At 40.4% G+C, this 20,123-nt stretch overlaps 1 protein-coding gene across 4 annotated transcripts in view; it reads right to left on the minus strand.

Moving 5' to 3' along the window:
* The window catches only part of Runx1t1 (RUNX1 partner transcriptional co-repressor 1), a 145,698-nt gene that overhangs the window by 17,477 nt on the left and 108,098 nt on the right, over nucleotides 1–20,123 (minus strand). For all 4 annotated transcript variants that reach the window (XM_075966940.1, XM_075966936.1, XM_075966937.1 and 1 more), the window contains 4 exons: nucleotides 15,891–16,141; nucleotides 11,210–11,295; nucleotides 10,428–10,626; nucleotides 666–734 (listed from right to left, as the gene is read on the minus strand). In XM_075966940.1, coding sequence (XP_075823055.1) covers nucleotides 666–734; nucleotides 10,428–10,626; nucleotides 11,210–11,295; nucleotides 15,891–16,141 — 605 coding nt within the window. The remainder of the gene's footprint in view (nucleotides 1–665; nucleotides 735–10,427; nucleotides 10,627–11,209; nucleotides 11,296–15,890; nucleotides 16,142–20,123) is intronic.

Raw genomic sequence — 20,123 nt, forward strand, 5'->3', positions numbered from 1 at the left:
GCGTCCCCGGAAGCTTCAAATTTAACACAGAATATACAGCAACTGACGCTAATGGGAGAGAACGAGAGGCAGATGCAGAAAGGAGAGGCCCAGGCACTCGGTTGCTCAACTGAAAAAGTAATGTAGCTCTGATGATTTAATATTAAACAACACAAAAAGACTGTAAGCAAAAATAATAATTCCTCTGAAGTTCCTTACCAAGTTCACTAGATTTGGTCCATTTAAGAATGCAGAGAAAAAAATGCTGATGTATGTAATTTAATTCCTAAAACACTCGATTTCTTTCCCCATCAAAGAAGAACGGCATGCAAACTGAGACCTCCTATGCCAAAATTTCACACTGAAGTCATTACAGATGCTTCAAAAGGGGGGAGAGGTTTATAAAGGAAATATTGCCAGCCTTTCAATTATAATGGCACTAACAGATGCTGTGAAAATAAAAACTATTTCATGTTTTAATCAGGCCTGGTTTAAGAATATTAATGAGGGTTTTTTCCAGTTTGTTTTGTTTTGTGGTTTTTGCTTTGTTTTGCTTTGCTTTTGCTATGCTTTTGCTATTGTTGCTGTTCGCAGCGAAGTCCTTTCTTGTCATTCACCACATCACAGCACTAACAACTGCACACAGCTGCCAGAACACCAAACTCGTGTTTCTAAACAATTCTTACCAGCTTTCTTCCAGATCTCCTCTGGCACATATCCAGACGCAGGCCTGTGAAGGAATTCCCGATGTGCATCTATGGAAATGACGGGAGAGGGTGGAGAGAAGGGGAGACGCTGTCAGTAATGCCACGTCCTGATGCAGAGCCAAGCAAGAACTCCTCCTCTTGGCTTCGTTACAAAAATGCAATTTTAAAAGGTTGAATGTTTCACTTCAAGAAAATGCACAAAAATAGCAAGGCTAGCCATCAGAGCCCAGGGAAAGCAGAGGTCACTGGCCCAAATGCCTCATGCACTCAAATCCAAAGCAACTTTACTTCATATGGTATGATGTCTGGGAACGGACTTCCCAGGACTTTCTCATGGCGATGGTTTCTATAGGTACACTTTGTGTTGTAAAAGGAGATTATAGTTGGTGCCTTTCCTTTCCAAAGTCAAATTTGTAGTACAAAAATCAATCATATGTTGATATAATTTATACAGAGCTCTGATTCTATCACAATAGACAAATAGTAAGTCCTACTCTAGAGGTAACCAGGGCTCACACTTAATTATTTCAACATTTCATTGTGCACTATAACTTCTGTATATATTGTGTCCTGTGGAGTTGACAAATATGGAAATCAGGGAATATTAAAATGGACTTTTTGACATTCAGGGGATCAAAAAGAATTTGGTTCATGTTTTGTCCAGAATTAGAAATGAAGTTCTATTTTATAGACTGTGTTTATTGTCTTTTCAGATATTCCGAGAAAATAAAGTTATCACAGGAATGCTAACTTTCAAATAACACAGTCATACAAAAGCTACAAGCATTTAATAATTTTATGCACCTTGAAAATAATGTTTGTTATTGTCTGCCCTGACTAAAATATAAATATGCAAGACAAGTCTTCCATATTGGATTTTCAATGCAAGCCTATGTATTTGAGATCTGTTTATTCCTCTTGAGTGAGGAAATCAGAGACAAGAACTACACTATCAGATTTCAGAAGGACTGAAGAAGAGACTAATCAATTGAGCTATTATAAGCTATAATAATCAATGCATGATACTAAAAAGAAGACAAATGACAGCTCCTTGAGCTACGTCATTAGACATGAATGTTTTAAATATATGCAAATCTTTGCAGGGCACATAGATCATCAGTGAGCCTGAACACCAATTTTCCCTAGTTAACTTTAAAAAAAGTATGGTAATTTGGTGAAGGATATACGGAAAGCCTCTCTTCTAACTTTGCTATACTTCTTTTAAATATTTTTTTCAAAAATAAATATTTCTTTTTAAAAGGTTGCATTATAATCTTAAAACTACTTCATAAGTTGTTATACAATACATATTATCAATATTAACATAAAATTATCTAATAAATATCATACCATGAGTTTTCATTGGTGTGCTTCTTTGTAAATTATAAGTAACAACAACAAAATACCCTTTTGAATGAATTATTTTTGTTCTTCAAGAAAGCTAAAAGCAGCTATATGGTGTATGACTTAAGGGATATATGATACTGCTAACTAAGTCGTTCAAGCTTGCCTTCTATAACACCATAACTATTTTCACAGGAGATGGAATGTGGTCGAGTCCACACACAGCATGCCTTACAGTGTTAAGTTTATGTGTAACAAGTGATAAAGACTTTTCACAGGCAAATCACTTTCACTGAAGTATATTTAGTTGCCTAATAAGAGCTCTGTAAAGCCTACAGCCAACAATAAAAACTAATTCTTACAAGTTTCAAGGGGTGGGTTCTTGGTTTTGTTTTTTTCCCTCATGTCGCAGGTTAAAGAAAGTTCAGTGGGTTAACAACTATCTTTTGATAAAGTGCCAAGCATTATCATAAAGAACAGAAAAAGTGATGCGGTTATCCAAAGTACAGACATAAAAGATGATAATTACCAATTGTAGGCAGCACAAGGAAAGGAGAAACAGGACTAGATTCTGTTGGAAAATAATCTGAGTTTTGGCTGCTACTCACTCTGGGGTATCAAGCTACTTCTCGATGTTTGAGAAGCCCATTTTTAAACTGAGCCAACATTGCTAAACTCTGAGGAAAAATTGACAATGACTAGCACTGGTAATCTTCATTTTCATCACCAATTGTTGTTCGGAGGCCACTTGCTTGTCCCCGGCTGCTCAGCAGCTCAGACCCAAAATAATCACACAGAAACCATATTATTTAAATCATTGCTTGGCACATTAACTCTAGCTTCTTGTTGGCTAACTCTTACATCTTAATTTAACCCATCTCCATTAATCTGTGCATTACCACGAGGTCATGGCCTACCAGCAAAGTTCCGGCACCTGTCTCTAGCGGGGCTACATGGCTTCTCCTAGCTCTGCCCTTCCTTCTCCCGGCATTCAGCTTAGTTTCCCCTGCCTAACTAAGTTCTGCCCTCTCAACAGGCCAAGGCAGTTTCTCTCTTCACTAATGGTATTTACAGAATACAGAGGGGACTACCACATCACATCCCCTGTTCTGTTTAAATGAAAAGGAAGGCTTTATCTTTAACATAGTAGAATTACATATAAGAAAACAGGTATCAAGTAAGAATTACAGTTACAATACTTATATCTACTTTCTATCTAGTCTTCAACTCCATCAAAGACTCCAGAAGGATATAATATTACCTAAGTAAACAGGAGGTACATTGTAAGGAACTTCTGAAACTCTAGAATTGACAGAGACATCTTGGTAGCTGGACAGTCACCCAAAATTCTTCTGTACCATTGGGGCATCCATCTTCAGCCTACAGGCCCATAGTATCCAGCAGACTTTTCCATGAAGCAGGAAATTTCAAAGGCAGTTCCACCTTTATTGGCAGTTTGTCAGCCACATTTCTTCTGTGTCCTGCAGAATGTCTAGCAGACTCTTTCAGGTAGCTGGAACTCCAAAGGATCATCTCACCTTTAGGCAAGTTCAGCAGTCATTTCTCTGTGGGTCCTGCATGTCCAGTTCACCCAACATACCATCAAGCAGTCCAGGAAAAAGCAGTTTCTTGTCCAAATGGCTAACCAACTCCATAAGGAGCCTTTTTGATGTCCATCTTTCTCTTGAAGTAGATTGGTGCTGCCAGGAGCATATGTGTCTCACTGTCATGAAAAGTTCTAAGCTCTTAAAACATTTTAATGCCATATTCTGTAGTCTTTGAAAGGTTTGAAGAATATCTATCTAACTGAAATATATCTCTATATATCTAGAAAACCCAACTAACATGACTGCAAGCTTGACTATTATAGATGACTATTAAGTTATATTTCTTAATTATATATTACATTTTTAAATGAGTTGCACACACATACCTTACTCAAGAGCAGAAATACACATACAACAAAATTGACTTTAAATTTGTATCAATAAACCAAGATCCATACCCATGCAAATCTCTATAGCAACCAGTGAGGGTGCTTATATCCATTTTAAGTAACAAGGAAGAAGAAAGAACTGTAGAGAACTTTTTCTCTCAGTATTTAACCATAGCTATTTGCTATTTAAAGAAAGCAAAAGCTCTGGAGAAGTTTATAGTATAAAAACACACCCCAAAATTCTTAACTGTAAGAATATTATTTTATATGTAGGATTGAAATTATTCCCAGAGTTACCAGTTCACTGTCTTTCTCCTTGGAAGTAGATACTTAAATTCTATAGATAAAATTTTTATGAAGGTTACTTAAACCTTATAAATATTTATGCCCTCAATTTCAATGCTTAGGGATCAGTCAACCTTTCACCTTTGGTGTTCTCTGCCGGGGTATCTTGTTATGCCACACTGGAAAGTTGGGATGTCATATTTTGGCTATATCTCCATAAATGACACTCTAAGATATTAAAAGAGAATCAACTCCTACCCAAGAAATACTGATACCAAATGTGAAAAACTGTTTTCATAATGCTAATTTCTAAAAGAACTGTTTCCAAATAGCCAAACCTAAACACACACACACACACACACACACACACACACACACACACGCGCCCAAGACTGCATGCATTTTGCAGCATCCTCTCCAATTCTGAGTCATGGTACTTTTGCTGACATCGGGTCTAACAATGGGAGGAACAAAACAGTGAAGAAGGTACTCTTCCGAATCTATTTGCTTTAATGCTAAATATTAAAGCTAAAAATATCTTTAAAAATAGCAGGCTACCAAAACCACATAATAGAAATACATTATCTTTTGATTAAGTAGTTGTAATGTCAAGATTATATATCTTCTGGCTAAGTAGAAACATCTGATTAACTGTAGGAGCTATGTATGAAAAAGGAGCTTAAGAGACAAAAAATTTTTAGAATAACATAAAGAAAGAAAAAGAAATCCTGAAATTGGTACATAGGAGAAATAGAGACAGTTCTACAGGACTTAATTATTTTAAAATACTCGCTAATCTAGAGAAGACAATTCTAAGACTCTCAAGCTCCTTCTCGAGAAGCTTATCTGTACTACTGTTTTCACAAACAACCTTCGAAATGGCAGTTGCTATAAAAATGGAGAGTTCTTCTAAAGTGCAACAGTAAATACAGACAGGAGCATCTAGCAAGACTGAACTTCGAATGGAAAACACGTACACAATGTGATTACTGACAGTTGAGTAGAGAAGTTCTTCTAAATTACTTTCGCTTGGTTTGAAGTACAAATTGCTTGGGGGTCACGGGAAGAGGAGGTGGCAACCTCCAGAAGATAACAGACACCTACTAAAGAGAAAGAGTCACGCCGGAGTGAAGGGAGACGCTAGAAGAACCGTGAAAGAAAATGAGAAGCAGCGGTCGATGATGTACAGAGAAGATGGAAGATGCACTACACTTACTACGACAGAAGGGAGACCATTGGGTACTAGGTACAGCAAGTATAATGAAGGGATGAGCAGAGAGCCTTTGGGAAGCCAGTGTGACCTCATCTGACCCAGGACAGCAATGCTCAAAGCTCAGCAGCGCTAGGCATGGCCTTCATCCTGTCGTGGGCAGAATGAGGCTGTGATCATGTTCGTATCTATTGCAGTGACCATCAAAAGAAAGGAAGGGTTAAGAGATTCCATCCTCACAAATGCCACCACTTATAAGGGTAATAAATTCAGAAATCTCAAAGCTTTCTTTTGAAAGCCCCCACACAGCCTCAAAATTAGCCACTGTTTTTGAATATCCATCTTTGTCAATGAGCACACCTCATATTCTAGAAAGAATCATCTTATTTTGAAAACACAGGCATATTTAATTTGTAGTGTTTAAAATATAATATCATGAAATAAAGCAGACTTTAAAACATGACAGACATTTGCCTTATGGACTCAGGTGTGTGGCCATGAGATGAACTTTATGATGTGATTACAAAAAAAAAAATCAATACAAGTGTGAAAAAGATCCAAATTTCACACATAGCTCTGTTCTGAACAACCTGTTTATGGTTTTTATATTCTGGCAGTAGAGCAGTTTAACAATGTTTCTTTGGTTGAGGGAAAACTATTTTCCTATAGTCATGGGTTATGAATTAAATGCAATATTATAATCATGGAAAATTCCTCTTTAAATTTTTCTGCCAATAAAAAACACGCTTAGAAATATTCTGCAGCATGTGAAAGTTTATAAGAATCTATTATCATGCTACAATCTTGGATGTCCACCCTCCCCCCCCTATCTACCAACTTCATTTACTACTATTCTTTCAAATCCTTTTGAAGATTACCATAATATTAATACTTACACCACATCTACTATGTGTCAAACACCCCCTTTTCACTTTTTATGCCTTCTAATCCAGTATCCGTGGATCTGCCTACAACATGTATGTTCTTGCCATCTCCACATTGCAGATGAGGAAACTCAAACACATGAGATTTGTGACTTGACAGGCGCCCAAGTGTAGAGGGAACCAAGAAATCCAATCCAGACCCACTCGGAGCTGGCACTCTAAGTATGTGTGATCCAGGTCAGATGCTCCAGAGAATCTTAGTAATTCAGTGTTGCTACTATCATCATACCACTTGCCAATTAAGACACTGCAGCATGAACTCCTCCATCATGTCCAGAACCTTGAACAGCTGACCCCCTGATGAAAGACCAGCTTCATTTTCCCTTCTATGTAAATCAGTCAAAAACTTCTTTCTGGAATGAGCTAAGTACCTACTAAAACCCACACAGAGGCTCTAGCTAAATCTCTGCTCTACCATCTCAATATTCCTCTAAAAACCCACAAGGAATTTATGCCACTAGACTTCAGAGTTCCTGACAGTAGTTCCTGACTTTAGCCTTAAACCCATCATTAGATAACTTTTTTAAAAAGAAAGAAAAAAAAAACCTCTTGTCTAGCGATTTTTACAACATTCTTGAAAACAAGAGATAGACAATCAACTGCAGAAAGATACTAGAATACTTCCATGCAAGTTCAAAGGAGGTGGTTTTAAAAAATAAAATAAAATGGTAGGCTCCAGAACAGTACTAGAAGCAACACCCTGCAAGGAGAAGGTACATGGGGAAGAAGGGTTATGGACCCAAATGCTCCGGAGCACACCAAGGGGCAGCCAGCAAGTTCTTATCCATAAATGCCAGAGGAACTCTGTGTCAGGGACCGAGTCTGCCAGTTATCATCCTACCGCCCTCCTGGTCAGTCAAGTACACTAGATAACAAAACATAAAAATGTAGGGGTCAAACTTTAACGCAAAGACAAGAGTCTGAAGAGTGCTTGTCTAATGCTGTTAGCAGTTGAATATCTAGTTGTTTTTCTGGACAGCAAATGCAGAATAATAAAAAGACTGTGTAGGCGGACTATTCTCTCCTACCAGCTGCTCCCCAAATAATCACAGAGAGATATAATACTAATAATAAATGCTCAGAGCAGGCGGTGGTGGCGCACGTCTTTAATCCCAGCACTCATTTCATTTCAGCAAAGATACAAAAATAAGCATCTTTTTATTAATGAAAAATTACGTTTCTCCAAAATCCTTCAAAGGAAGAGTGGTGCATATGCCTATAATCCCAGAATTTTAGAGAAAGAGGCAGGAGGATTGGGAGTTCAAGGATGACACTCTCCTCCACACAGTCCCTAAACACCATTTAAAAATGCTAAAAATGAGTGCATGGCTAAACATCTCCACAATTTCCAAGTTAGGGGTGGGAGGAGGAGGGCTGGATCTGAGCCAAATACATCTTCTATAATATACTCTGAAGGTCTCATATGAGACCATTTCAAACCTTAGAAAATGAACGAGTTATGGCATAATGATATCTCCATGTATATAAAATACAGACCTACTGTAGCTTTCTCAGCCCACGGGAACCCAGTTGAACACTTTCCAGGAGAAGAAAATGGATCGATTTGCCAATAACTGATTATCTTTTTACTACACTCATTCATACCTTCAGTTCTAAACCCTGAAAGACAGAAAGCAGTTTATGTAAATAATACCTGATTGAAACTACCTATCCTCTCACTCAGAGCCACGAACTGGCTCTAGAAAATGGAATTCAAAAACTTCACAAGCCAAGCAGCAAAGACAAACTGCTAGAACCTGAAAACCACAGAGCTCTTAACAATTTGGGCAATGGCTTAGTAGAAGGCAGTCTAAGGTCCAAATAGTCTAAATAAAGAAACACAAATTTTTATGTAGTCTTTGGAGAGTATAGCTTATAAAAACTTATAACACCAAAGCAACAACTTAGCGTGACCAAAAATATGCATCACTAAAGGCAGTAATTTATGTACACCTATGCAACCATTTTTTTGTAAGCCAAGTTGATCATTTTGGTTTTGTATCAGAGACGTGAGGCGCTCTTTCTGGAAGATGTAACCAGTCACTAACATTGGTCAGAGTCGGCGCAGTGGTGGTGACTACCTAGAAAGCAGAGGATGTCCATGGCTAAGTAGCCTCCTGCTTAGGCATGAAGCCCGGTGAGTTTCTGAGACTTCTTTAGCAGTGCACAGCAGACACCAGGCTGAGCCCTCAGTTGCATCTTTGCCTATCTCTTCCTCAAGACCAGAAGGAAGAATCCTTCTCCTGGTGCCCCGAACGTGATAAGCACATAAAGTTTAAGGGTTGACTTAATGAATGCACTTCATCGAGCTAACCACACTGCATGATTCTGTTCCTGGACGCTTGTTTACTATAGGGCTCTCCGTCCTTTCCTACGTTCAATGGCTACAAATATCCCCTTTTGTTTCTCAGCAAATCTGCCACATTAACCAATTTTTACTCACAATAAGAAAATAAAAACAAGATGCTTATTGTACTCAGCTCCACATAGCTTTGTTTAGACCAATACCAGTTCAAATTAGACTTAATTCTGTTTTCATTATGTGCCTAATGCAACCTGACAAATACAACTGCCTTGCCTGCAAACTCCCCAGAATCATTCCTGTTGGGTAAATTATAAGGCCAGGAATCCCTCTTTATTTAATATTTAGTATGGTAATGAATGCTCAGCCTGCATGAATCTGCAGAAATTCATAAACCTACGTGCAAAGGAAACTGTATTTGCTAGGAATAATTTTATTTTTAAAAGAGATGGTGTGAAATCAGTATGCAGATAAACATGCCTCAAAGTTTTTATTCTGATTCATTAGTCATTGTGCTAATGATTCCAAGTCAGAAGTTTATTCTTTAGGTGGGCTATTTATTTCATTTTTGTACTCAGCAAAGACTGCATTCAAAACTGAGTCAGCAGGTAGGTATGAAGTAAACACATAAGATGACAGAATGAAGGTCCATACAAGTCCATCTCTCCACTCCATTTAGTCAAATAGTGCACACATACAATGGCTAGCGATGTAAACGATAAAACCCATTATTCACTCAGCGCAAAGTTTTCAGGCCACTTGAAATGCTTTCATATTGAATTTATCTTTCAGTGTCTTTGGGATTATATTCTATTTTTTTTACCCTGACAATCTACAAATATCAACACTAAATATAGTTTCATGTAGTCATAACACAGTTCCATTACATAACTATAAATAATATATTCAAAAGTAAACAATCCAAATGAAGATAAATAACAGAAGTTCTATATTTTTAATTGTTAGTTTTCGTGCGGCATAAGCACACTGTATAGCATTTTTGTCTCCCATCCAAAGGGGCTTTGGGAAAAGCGACTTTTGTTTGTTTGGGGAGACATAGCAACAGAACAAGACTGCCTTCAAGACTAGGTCTTGGTGAAAACTTAGAAAAGGCACTGAAGAGCTAGCTCAGGAGTTAAGAGCATGCACTGTTGGTCCAGAGGGTCTGAGTTTAGCATCTGTATCAGACAACTTACAACCACCAATATCTCCAGTTCCAAAGGAATGGACATCCTCTTCTGACCTCCACAAGCACCGAATACACACACACACACACACACACGCATGCACACACACACACACACACACACTCACACACAGAGGCACGTGCACTCACACATACTATTCCAAAAGTATAGTCTTTTCAAGAGTACCATAGAAACCTTGTTAGAAATGTTGGCCCCTCAGACACATGGTTGAGCTTTTATGTTGACAGGTTTGAGGCAAAATCCTTTCCCACAGCTATCTAATGAGGGAGGACACAGTGTGGTTTAACCCCAAAACTCTGCCATAACCTGGAAAAGAGGTTGCATTTGACCACCGTTTCCTAGCATACCGTCTGCCTTCTCTCCCTGCTCTCAAGGACATGGCAAATGTTTACCATCCTTAAATTCCCTCAGCACTCCTTACTTTCAGAAACGCGTATTACTAAACAGAGTCGTTATGAACAGGATATGAAATGGGCAATCAAGTACTCAATCGAGAAACAAAATAAAAGTACCTAACGCAACAGGGTCTGGGTTGACGGGGCTCTGCTGCCTGGAGTGGCTGCTGCTGCTGCTGCCCTTCTTCAAGTCCTCAGCATCGCTGTAGCGCCGGATCCAGTAATTCAGCTCCTCCCGGTCTGCCTCCTGACACCGTCGCAGGACGGTGAGGGACCGTCTCGTCTTTTCTACCATGTCCATTATGCAGTTTAACAGCTATGTAAGGGACAGGAGGGAAAGAAGGTTATACACATCACCACAAGTTAAAAAAGAAAGAAAGAAAGAAAGAAAGAAAGAAAGAAAGAAAGAAAGAAAGAAAGAAAGAAAGAAAGAAGAATGAGGAATGAAACACACTGTTTCAGGCCAAGGAAACAGACTATATTCTTCCTGGAGACTTTAATGTGAGATTTTGGTGGAAAGACTTTTGATGGAAAGATTTGAAATTCAGACTCAATAACTGATCAAATTCAACAGAAATGAGGAGGGGGAAAAGAAGAGGTATGGATGGGATCATGACAGATACTCGCCTAACAGTAAATCTATCTTTCCAAATAGAGAGCACACTAGGCTATAACAACCTAAGTCACCCCTTCACAAGAAAAGAGTGGCCTGCTGCTCTGTGCTCTTCCAAGAGCTAATATTTCTCTTAAGCAGCTTTCACATCAGTTTGGAAACCAGACCTATGTCCAACTTCAAATATTCACACTCATTTTTCCCAATAACAAAACATGCAATACCTTCAAAGCTCCCCTCCCTCGCTTGTAAAACAGTTTAGTCCAAAAGATGACTGGGGTCTTACATGATCAAGATGTTTCCATTCTTCTGCCCATTCTCTATCTGTTAGTCTGTGGTCAATCATTTCTTCTTGACGTGTGCCATGTAACCCTACAAATGTGGAGAAGAAGGCTTAATCCCCCCAAAGCCTCCAGAACACAGTCAATAGTATCTGCAGTCAGCACACAGCAACAACCACAACATGTGGACACGTGAGGACTTTGATAGGAGATGTCCAGCTGAGAAGTGGTCATCCACACAGCAAGCCTAAACTCCACAGAACACGAGGACTCTTGTATTTGCAGTAACAAGGCAGGTCGTAGTTAGAATCCATATTTAGCATTGTGAGGCCCTGGGTTCAATGCCCAGCAATCAATCAACCATCAATACAGTATCGAATGTGGTTACAGTGCATTAAGAATCAGGACAGTGTAAGCTATTTTAAGTGGGCTATACTTTCTCAACAGAGGCATGGTAAGAACTTTGTGTGGCAGCACAGTTACAGGTGAATACAATCTTACTATGTGTATCTAACTGGGTCATAAAGAAAAGATGGGAGAACAGGAAAGCTACAAATGATCAACTTACCAAAATACAAAAAGTAAAAAGAAACCAGACCTTTCTTTTCAGTGACTTTGTTTTGTTTATTATTGGAGACAGGTCTCACCATGAAGAGCAGACTGGCCTAGAACTTACTTTGAAGCCTAGGCAAGCCTTAAGCGCTCCATATTTCTACTTCAGTCTACAAAGTCTTGTGAATTTAGGCGTAAGCCACTATTCATGGCACCACACCAGTCTTTATGAAGAAAAAAAATCAACATGCTAGTTATAAAATAACCTATAAATTTTCAAGGCAAGAAACTGAAAATCCTAACACAAAGATCATGTGTATTTGGCCTTTTGAATCACTGTTACTATGAAAAGGTAATGTGGGCTGGGAAGAGGGCTCAGTCAATGAAATATCTGCCATATAAGCAAGAGGTCTTGAATTTAGATCTTCGGTCCCATATGAAAAGCCAGGACATGTCTATAATCCCAGTTCCTGGGGAGGTGGAGACAGTAGGATTCCTAGAATTCACTGGCCAGCTAGTCTAGATCAATCAGTGAGCTTTAGCTTCAGGGAAAGACCCTCTGCCCAGAAATAAATTAGGCGGGGATCGAGAAAGAGACCTAGTGTTGACCTCTAGAGTCTACGTCCGTGGGTGCAAACGAACACAAGGCAGCGTGGATACGTTTACCAAGTGAGCACCGATTTTTGTTTTCCCTAATACACGGTCTCACTCTAGCCCACACTGGCCTAGCTCATGACCAGTCCACCAGACTCAGCCCACCAAGTGCTGCCATAACAGACGTGAACCATTACTCCTGGCTCACCACGGCATTAATGATGAGATGTTAGCTAAGAAGCTCACAGGAACACAAAGACTATGTGTCTCGCTGACAGGGCAGAAGGGTCAGGTCAGGGGTCATCTTACAGATTCACCATGGACAAAGACCTTTACATTCTGTCAAAGAAAGGGAATTAGTCCATGACATCATTTTCTACTTTCAATGGCTGAGTCTCTACAGTTGGCTCCTAGTCGACACACCAGTACTCTAAGCAGAGAACCAGGGCCGGCAAGTCTGAGGCTTCTAGATGCGAAGGTCCCTTACTGGAGGGTCGTCTGTATGCACCAAAGGACACTAGACAGAGAAGGCACTGTGCTCTGCTCCCTGTGAAACAGGAGTGCTTAGAAGTCTTTCTCTGAGCTGAGTTAGAAGGAAAAACCAGAATGAATCACAAGGCTGTTTTCATTCATGAATATATGTGTGTCTATGGCTGATTGGATTAAAAAAATTCATGGCAGTTCTTTCTTGGGGTTAAAAAAAATACCAAGTATAAAATGTTTTCTATTATTTCTGTCCAATTAGAAAATATTCAGAGATAGAATTTAAAACTTAAAATTGTCAATGCCACCTATTGGTAAAAAAGGCGAATTGCACATACGTTCTGCTGACTTGCATACCAGAAAAGGCACTGAGAGAAAGTAGTGTTTAGTTATTGCTCTGTTTGTTGTGATTACTTCAAGTTGAAATGTTTGCAAATATGTAACTTTTGTTGACTTATTTGTTGCCTGTATTTTTAGGGGGAAAACACTGTTAAAATTAGTCATCCCAGAAAACAACTAGGAAGTGATAAGAATATAAATGTGACAGGGACACTCACGACAGTGGCACCTAAATATTTATTTGCCTGTAAAATCAAGAATTGTAGAAGTCATAAATATGTCAAGGCTTTAGTTCACTAAGTCAACACTCTTCACGCTCAGGACAATTAAGGAGGCATAGGATGTTGTGGTTAGTGGCAGCCCAGAACTTGTGGAACAGTGCTGGACTTCATCTATTTAAAAATGAATAATAGTAACTGTAGAAACGTGTTTGATTCTCAGTATTTGGTAACGACACAGGACTGGCTCAATGTGTTTAAGGTTTGAAGGTCATTTTTTGGTCTGACTGAATTAAAAAAAGAAAAAAAAGTAAGAAAATGAAAGTTTGTGTTTGTCAGTATCTCAGATTCACACACTAAAAAGCCCTCAACCTCACATGGTTTTGTTCTTTCTGATACACAGAAGGCCATAAAGGGGCGAACCAGCAGAAGGAGGACACTTTCCATTCATGAGATGCTTGGCACTAGTGTTGAGACGTAATTGGTTCTGAACTTCAGAAAATTCTGGATAAATGGGCCCAAATTTTAAGCTTGCTGATAAACTAATGCTGCTTACCAAGTGATTTCATTGAACTTTTCTAATGAGTCTAAGTCCCCTCATGGGAGAGGCGTTTATACACCACACCTTTATGAAGATCTTTCTACCCTCAAAATGGCATCTTGATGTAACGAATGTGTTTGTCATGCAGATTTTATTTTAGATTAACATCCAATGAACTCTGCCAGACTTTCGGGATGGTTAAGTAGTTGCACATATGTATAAAGATTAGCACTATTAGTTTTATAAGTTAGTATAACTAAAAGATGAGACACATGGTCTAGACAAAACTGCATAAAACCAGTGGATGCAGACAAGTAGACATCTCACAGTACTGCATGAAAACACAATCAGTGCACACAAGCATAATAAATTCTATGCTGATGACTCCGTGGGACACGGTAATTAATACTTCACCAAAAGAAGAGCCATTTCTATGCCCACAACTGGACATCTCTTAAGCCAGTTTCACAGTGGCCAGGAGACTACACTGCTATCTATAAACAAAAACTTATGGCTGTTTGAACATCAGTTGGCTACTAAGAAAGGACAAATTGCATGCTATGCCATTTGTCTGACATGCTACATAAACGTAAACATCGCTGTTGTAAGGACCAGAAGTCCTAAGAAACTATCTCACAGCCCAGGCCTCGATCATCTTGCCTCTCACTCTGCCTTGCTGCTCTCTTTCCATGCAGATGGCTACACACAGAAAGACGACAAGACCCGACATATGAAACTATTGCTTCCTAGTCACCCAGTCGGGAATTCATATTGACTCCTGCATATCAGGGCTCTGCCAGCGAAGAAAACAAAAGCCACTGTCACGATTATTCACGCAGTGGCCAGGGGGTGGGCAGTGTCCCAGGTTTCTGCATGCTCCGCTCAGTTTTCTGTTTTCCCACCTGGGCATCATCCTTTGTACGTTGCCCACTAAATTTCAAATTCCCACGTTAGGTATGCTGGCCAACAACCGGTTTTGTAGTCAAGGATGCTTCCTCATGTGTGAGATCCAAAAAGAAGGGCAGTATTGCTGCTCCCAGAGGGGCTCAGAAAAAATTAGGAACTAGAAGTGCCCCCCAAGAACAGCATGCTCACTAGCCGCTCGATGTCCCCACCCCAACCACAGGTACAGTAACAGCTTGCAACACTCATCCTGCCGCCGACGTTCCCAGGGCTGACACTTGTTCTTCACAAGGTAATGTCTCCTGAAACCCTCACTTCCAGTAATTTGTGAAAAGAAGACACGGACCCAGGCAAACAGAATCTATATTTACCAGAAGCTACTCCTTCCACTTTCTGATATTTGATGCAAAATTGACACTAACTGTTATGGCTTGCATTCTTAAATAATCTACCAAAGAATTCCTCAAGGAATACCTGTTCAGTTAGGCCACAGACAACATGACAAAGGATACTTAGGAAATGTGGAGTAGTATGAAGAAAGAAAATGTAAAAATCAACTTGACAGACAATTTCAGTGAAAGACAATAATTTACAAAAAAAAAAAAATCTGTGGCTGGATCATATACGGAACCTCGTATACTAAGGAAGAATTCAAGGAAAACCCATCTTGAGAATCAAAACTAGAATTGGTGGCTTATATTATATTTGGTGCCATACTCCAAAACCAAAAATTAACCTGTTCTCTTAGAGCATGGGGTGAAGCCCACGACAGTGTTGCATGCCTAGAATCCCAACACTCAGGAGGCAGAGGGATTGCAAGTTTGAGGCCAGCCTGGTTCATGCAACAAATCACTGTCTCAGATAACTAATTAATTAATTAAAACCCAAGTGAGTAAAGAAAAGGTACGGCATATTCATAGAGTTTCTCACGAAGGAGACAACATATAGAGAGGTGTTTAACTCTATCAGGTTACATGTTCAAACTCGGTTAAGAAATAATGGCATAAATCTGCAAATATCCAATCCCCAAAGAAGAAAAGAGATCCTCCAGCTTACCCATAGGTCTAGTTCTGTCCCTGAGGTCCCTGTGGCTGGGGTGTCGATAGGAGTCCCTGTAGTGGTGGGCAATGGCCATATCATCCAAACGGTAGTGCTGAGGTGGAGGTGGGGTAGGGTGAGGCAGGCCATTTGGCTGGTAGGATAAGCCATTATTTGGACTGTACCGCTGGCCTGGGCTAATAGTGCATGCTCGCTTGCTTGGATGTTCTGAGTGCAAAGGCTCTCTGTCAAAGCCATTTTCTTTGGTTCTGAGGAGGGAAGAAAAAGAGTTTTGTTTCATAAAGGAGTCAGCATCGTTCAGACACTCCAATTCGAGCTTTTGATATCCAATAGCACACGTCTTCACTGGCCAGCAAGACCCAAAGCAAAGCTTCCCAGAAACTCTACAGGGGTTCACTCAAACCCCTGCTCACCTGAGAGGATCACCAGGCTAAGAGCAGAAAATGCCACGCTTGTTATCAGACTAGCAAACACCTTCGCAGCTATAGTTCATGTGGTTAAGCCATGAATAAGAGGAAACCCAGTCCCCTTCTACGGATGGCATGAGTAGTGCTTAGTTTCTAGCAAGCTACCCTAGTAACTGATGCCAAGCTGGTTCCCACCTATAATCCAGCCCCAGAAAGGCTACGAGGACTGAAAGTTCAAGGCCAGCCTGGGCTACATATTGAAATCCTGTCTCAAAAAAAAAAAAAAACCAGAAAAACCACCAGAGCAAAGTATCATCACTATCAAGATGAACCTATTCCACCTGGCTCTGGCTTTTGTCCCCAAGAGCACCTGAGAGCTGAGTTGTTGTAAACGGTAGTATAAAATGTAAGTCAATTAAGTGAAGTTTGAAAGTCAGTTTCCAGTAGCCACATTTCAGGGGTTCAAGGGCCACCAGGGACTAAAGGTTACAGAATTTGATCTCAAAGATACAAAAGTTTCCATATTCTTCTTGCATGAAATGATCCAAATGAACTCATACAGTCAAGTCTAGAAGCCCAACATTGTCTTCAGCCAACAGTCATACAGATTGCGGAGGCTAAAAGGAACACCTTGGTCACTTTTTTCTTCTCATTTTAGAAGTGGGGAGTGGTGTTGGGGGGTGAACCCAAGGGACAAACATGCAAATTCTCTATCACTCAGCTCTCGTGCCTACTTGATTTTAAAAAGTTCAACCCCAGAGAGTTTGTGTGTGTGCCTGGGGATTCAGGGTCTGGAAACAGGAGAGGAACACCTCATTGTGAACATGACAGTCAAGAGAAATGCATTTCCTAAATCAAGTCAGATACCAGATCGCTGTTCCTGGGGTTACAGACACAAGGATGACTAACAAAATATGTTATTGCTCAATAAATCTCCACTTCTTAGAGACTAACCTGATAAACTCAGTAAGAAAGGATCAGATTGCGTCTCATTTTGTCTGGAAACAGAGCGTTGGTAGCACCTATTCCCCAGGAAAGTCAGCCTATAAGAATCTCACCGATTCACAGGCTGCCGAGTTCCATGTGTGCTTTCTGTTTTAAGAAGTCACACAGCTATGGAACCCATGGGACAGTTTCCCTTCTTTCCCGCCATTGGCGATGGTCCTAGTCTGATTATAGCAAAGGGGCCTTAGATGGAAAACTGGATCAATGGGTGTAGATAACCAGAGGCAACTGAACTCTACAAGGCCCTTCCCATCTCTTCCTGAAGGATGGAGTCCTGGTGACAATTTTCACACATCAGCCAGGGAAGGGAAAAGGGGTTAGAGGCCAAAAGTGCAAGCACCCAAGAAATAGAGGGAAGATCTGCTGAGTTTAAAGAGAAATGAGTACGTGCCCACTACAAGTTAAAGGAGACAGGAGACTTGACCCATATTGGGAATGACAGCAGTGCAGGGCCACCATGGGAATGGCGGCCAAATCTCAATGCTGCCCCCATCGAGCATATGTCTCCGCTTAATATACTGACTCCATACATATTGATCCCTGGAATCAGACTGAAGTATCCCATATAGCTCAGACATTACCTAAAGAATTTTTTAAAGTGGAAAGAAACGTTTTAGATATTGATTGATTGTGTCTGTCTCCATGATTCTAATGTGCACTTTCACATCCTATACATTTTTTTGAACAATACAGTTTGGCATTCAGCACATATTACCAGCATACATCAGTCGGAAAGCAGGGAAGACCACTGTGAGCCATGAACGCAACGCTGACCCGGCACCTACCTTACTGTACTGTGGTGTAGTGGAAAGAGCACGGGACTGGAAGTCAAGAGACCTGAGAGCTAGTCCTGGCTCTTCCACGACTAGCTGTGTGACCTTGGACAAGTCACTTAACCTCTTTGGACCTCAGTTTGCTCATCTGTAAAATGAAAGGGTTGGACTAGATCAGTGGTTTTCAAACTTGGACCCTGACGTGCACACGGGATTCTGTAGGCAATGAAGAAATGGTTGCCCTGCCAATTGGGATTTAAAGGGCCAGCAAAACCCACTGATCCTTACCTGTCTGATAAAATGAGGTTCTGCCTAAGATCTCATTTTTAAAGAAGAGACAAATCTGCTGCTAAAAATCAAGTTTGAAAACCACTGGACTAGATGACAGCTGAGGTCCCTCTAGGCTTGGAGACCCAAAAGTCTAATGCCTCTGTTGTAATATTCGAACGGCCAATGGCATGGCAATACAGACAAAAGCAGCCAGCTGTGGTGGCTTAAGTGTGTAACCCAGCATCTTGTGTCAAGTTCTCCACTGTGTTACAGAATGCACTATTGGTAGTGTGTGTGTGTGTGTGTGTGTGTGTGTGTGTGTGTGTGTGTGTGTGTAGAAATCTACTCTAAGTACCATTTAGCAGCCCCACAGCATGATAACATCTACACATCAAAACGTCTCTGACACATCTCTGTTGCACAAGTACAGCATAGCTTCTGCTTTTCCTTATTTCAATGATATCAACAGCAACATGGAACACTGGGAGAATCCTGCCAGTTCTCACATGGATAGATTTGCTATCCCTCTCCACTCCTCCAGGAGCCTCTGATCAGGGCTTTTACTCCAACGACCCAATTCCATGAGACAAAGCCCATTTCCAAGCCCTAAATCATGAGGTCTTGAGTTCGTCCTCTTTCTTTAAGGCTCCTGGGCTCTAGACTGAGTCCCCTCTCAAGCTGAGACCTGCTGAAGTGATAAACACATCTCACTGAGGGTCGTTCTAGTTCACAGAGTGAGGAAGCTTCCTCGGGCCATCCCTGTCGAGTTATAAAGCCCACCTTACTCACAAGACATGTGTCCAGAGTAGTAACTAAAACAACTTAATCGCCATTTGTCTCTCTGTCTTAGAAATGCCGATAGCTATCTATACCTCATTTGCTTAGGTAAATTCCATATTTGCATTTTTATTTGTTGCCCTTTTCAAAGTGTATTAGGCAAAATTAAATACCTTTTCATTGCCCCCAAACAGCCTTCCTCTTGAAATAATGTATCTACAAAGAAGTCCCCACAACACATCCCAGGGCTACATGCAAGACAGTTTTAACTTCGAGAATCTACCTCTGAATGCTATGTTCCTCAACCAGAAGCTGTTATCTGAATGGCTGTTCATGGTTCAACACATAGTCCATTCTACATACAAGGTCTGACCGAAGCCCTGCTGACTCAACACCATGGCTTTGAGTTCCTCAACTTCTCTATCCTCAGACTCCTGCTCAGTAAAATGAGACCATCAGGAAAAATAACAGGGAAATAATCAAAAAGGCTAAATATGTCCTTTACCACACTGCGGTTATTATTTTGTTTTTAATTCCTCAGTCACACACACATACACACACAACCTATAAATAAAGTCTGCATGAGGGGCTGGAGAGATGGCTCAGTTAGTAAGAGCACATACTCTTCTTGCAGCAGATTCGAATTTGATTCCTAGCATCTATGTTAAGCAGCTCACAACCACCTGTAACTCCAGATCTAATGTCTTGGGCACATGGCATGAGAACAGATCCATACATATATGTGTAACTAAAAAATAATAAAATAAATCTTTCTTAAATGCCTACATGAAACATTTATCAAGCCATGATGGCCATTGTGCACTGGTAATCCCTCTGCAGCATACGACAGGCTGCAACATCCAGGGAGATGGCCAACAAGGGAGATAAATCGTCACGAAGAAGAGGTGACAGGGATGATGGGAGTGGGCATGGGCTCTTTCCTCTCTCTAGATTTATCTTTCACTTCGGGAAAATCCACTAGAAGATTTGTTTGGGGA

Source organism: Microtus pennsylvanicus, chromosome 3 (assembly GCF_037038515.1).
Source record: "Microtus pennsylvanicus isolate mMicPen1 chromosome 3, mMicPen1.hap1, whole genome shotgun sequence".
Classification (NCBI taxonomy): Eukaryota; Metazoa; Chordata; class Mammalia; order Rodentia; family Cricetidae; genus Microtus; species Microtus pennsylvanicus.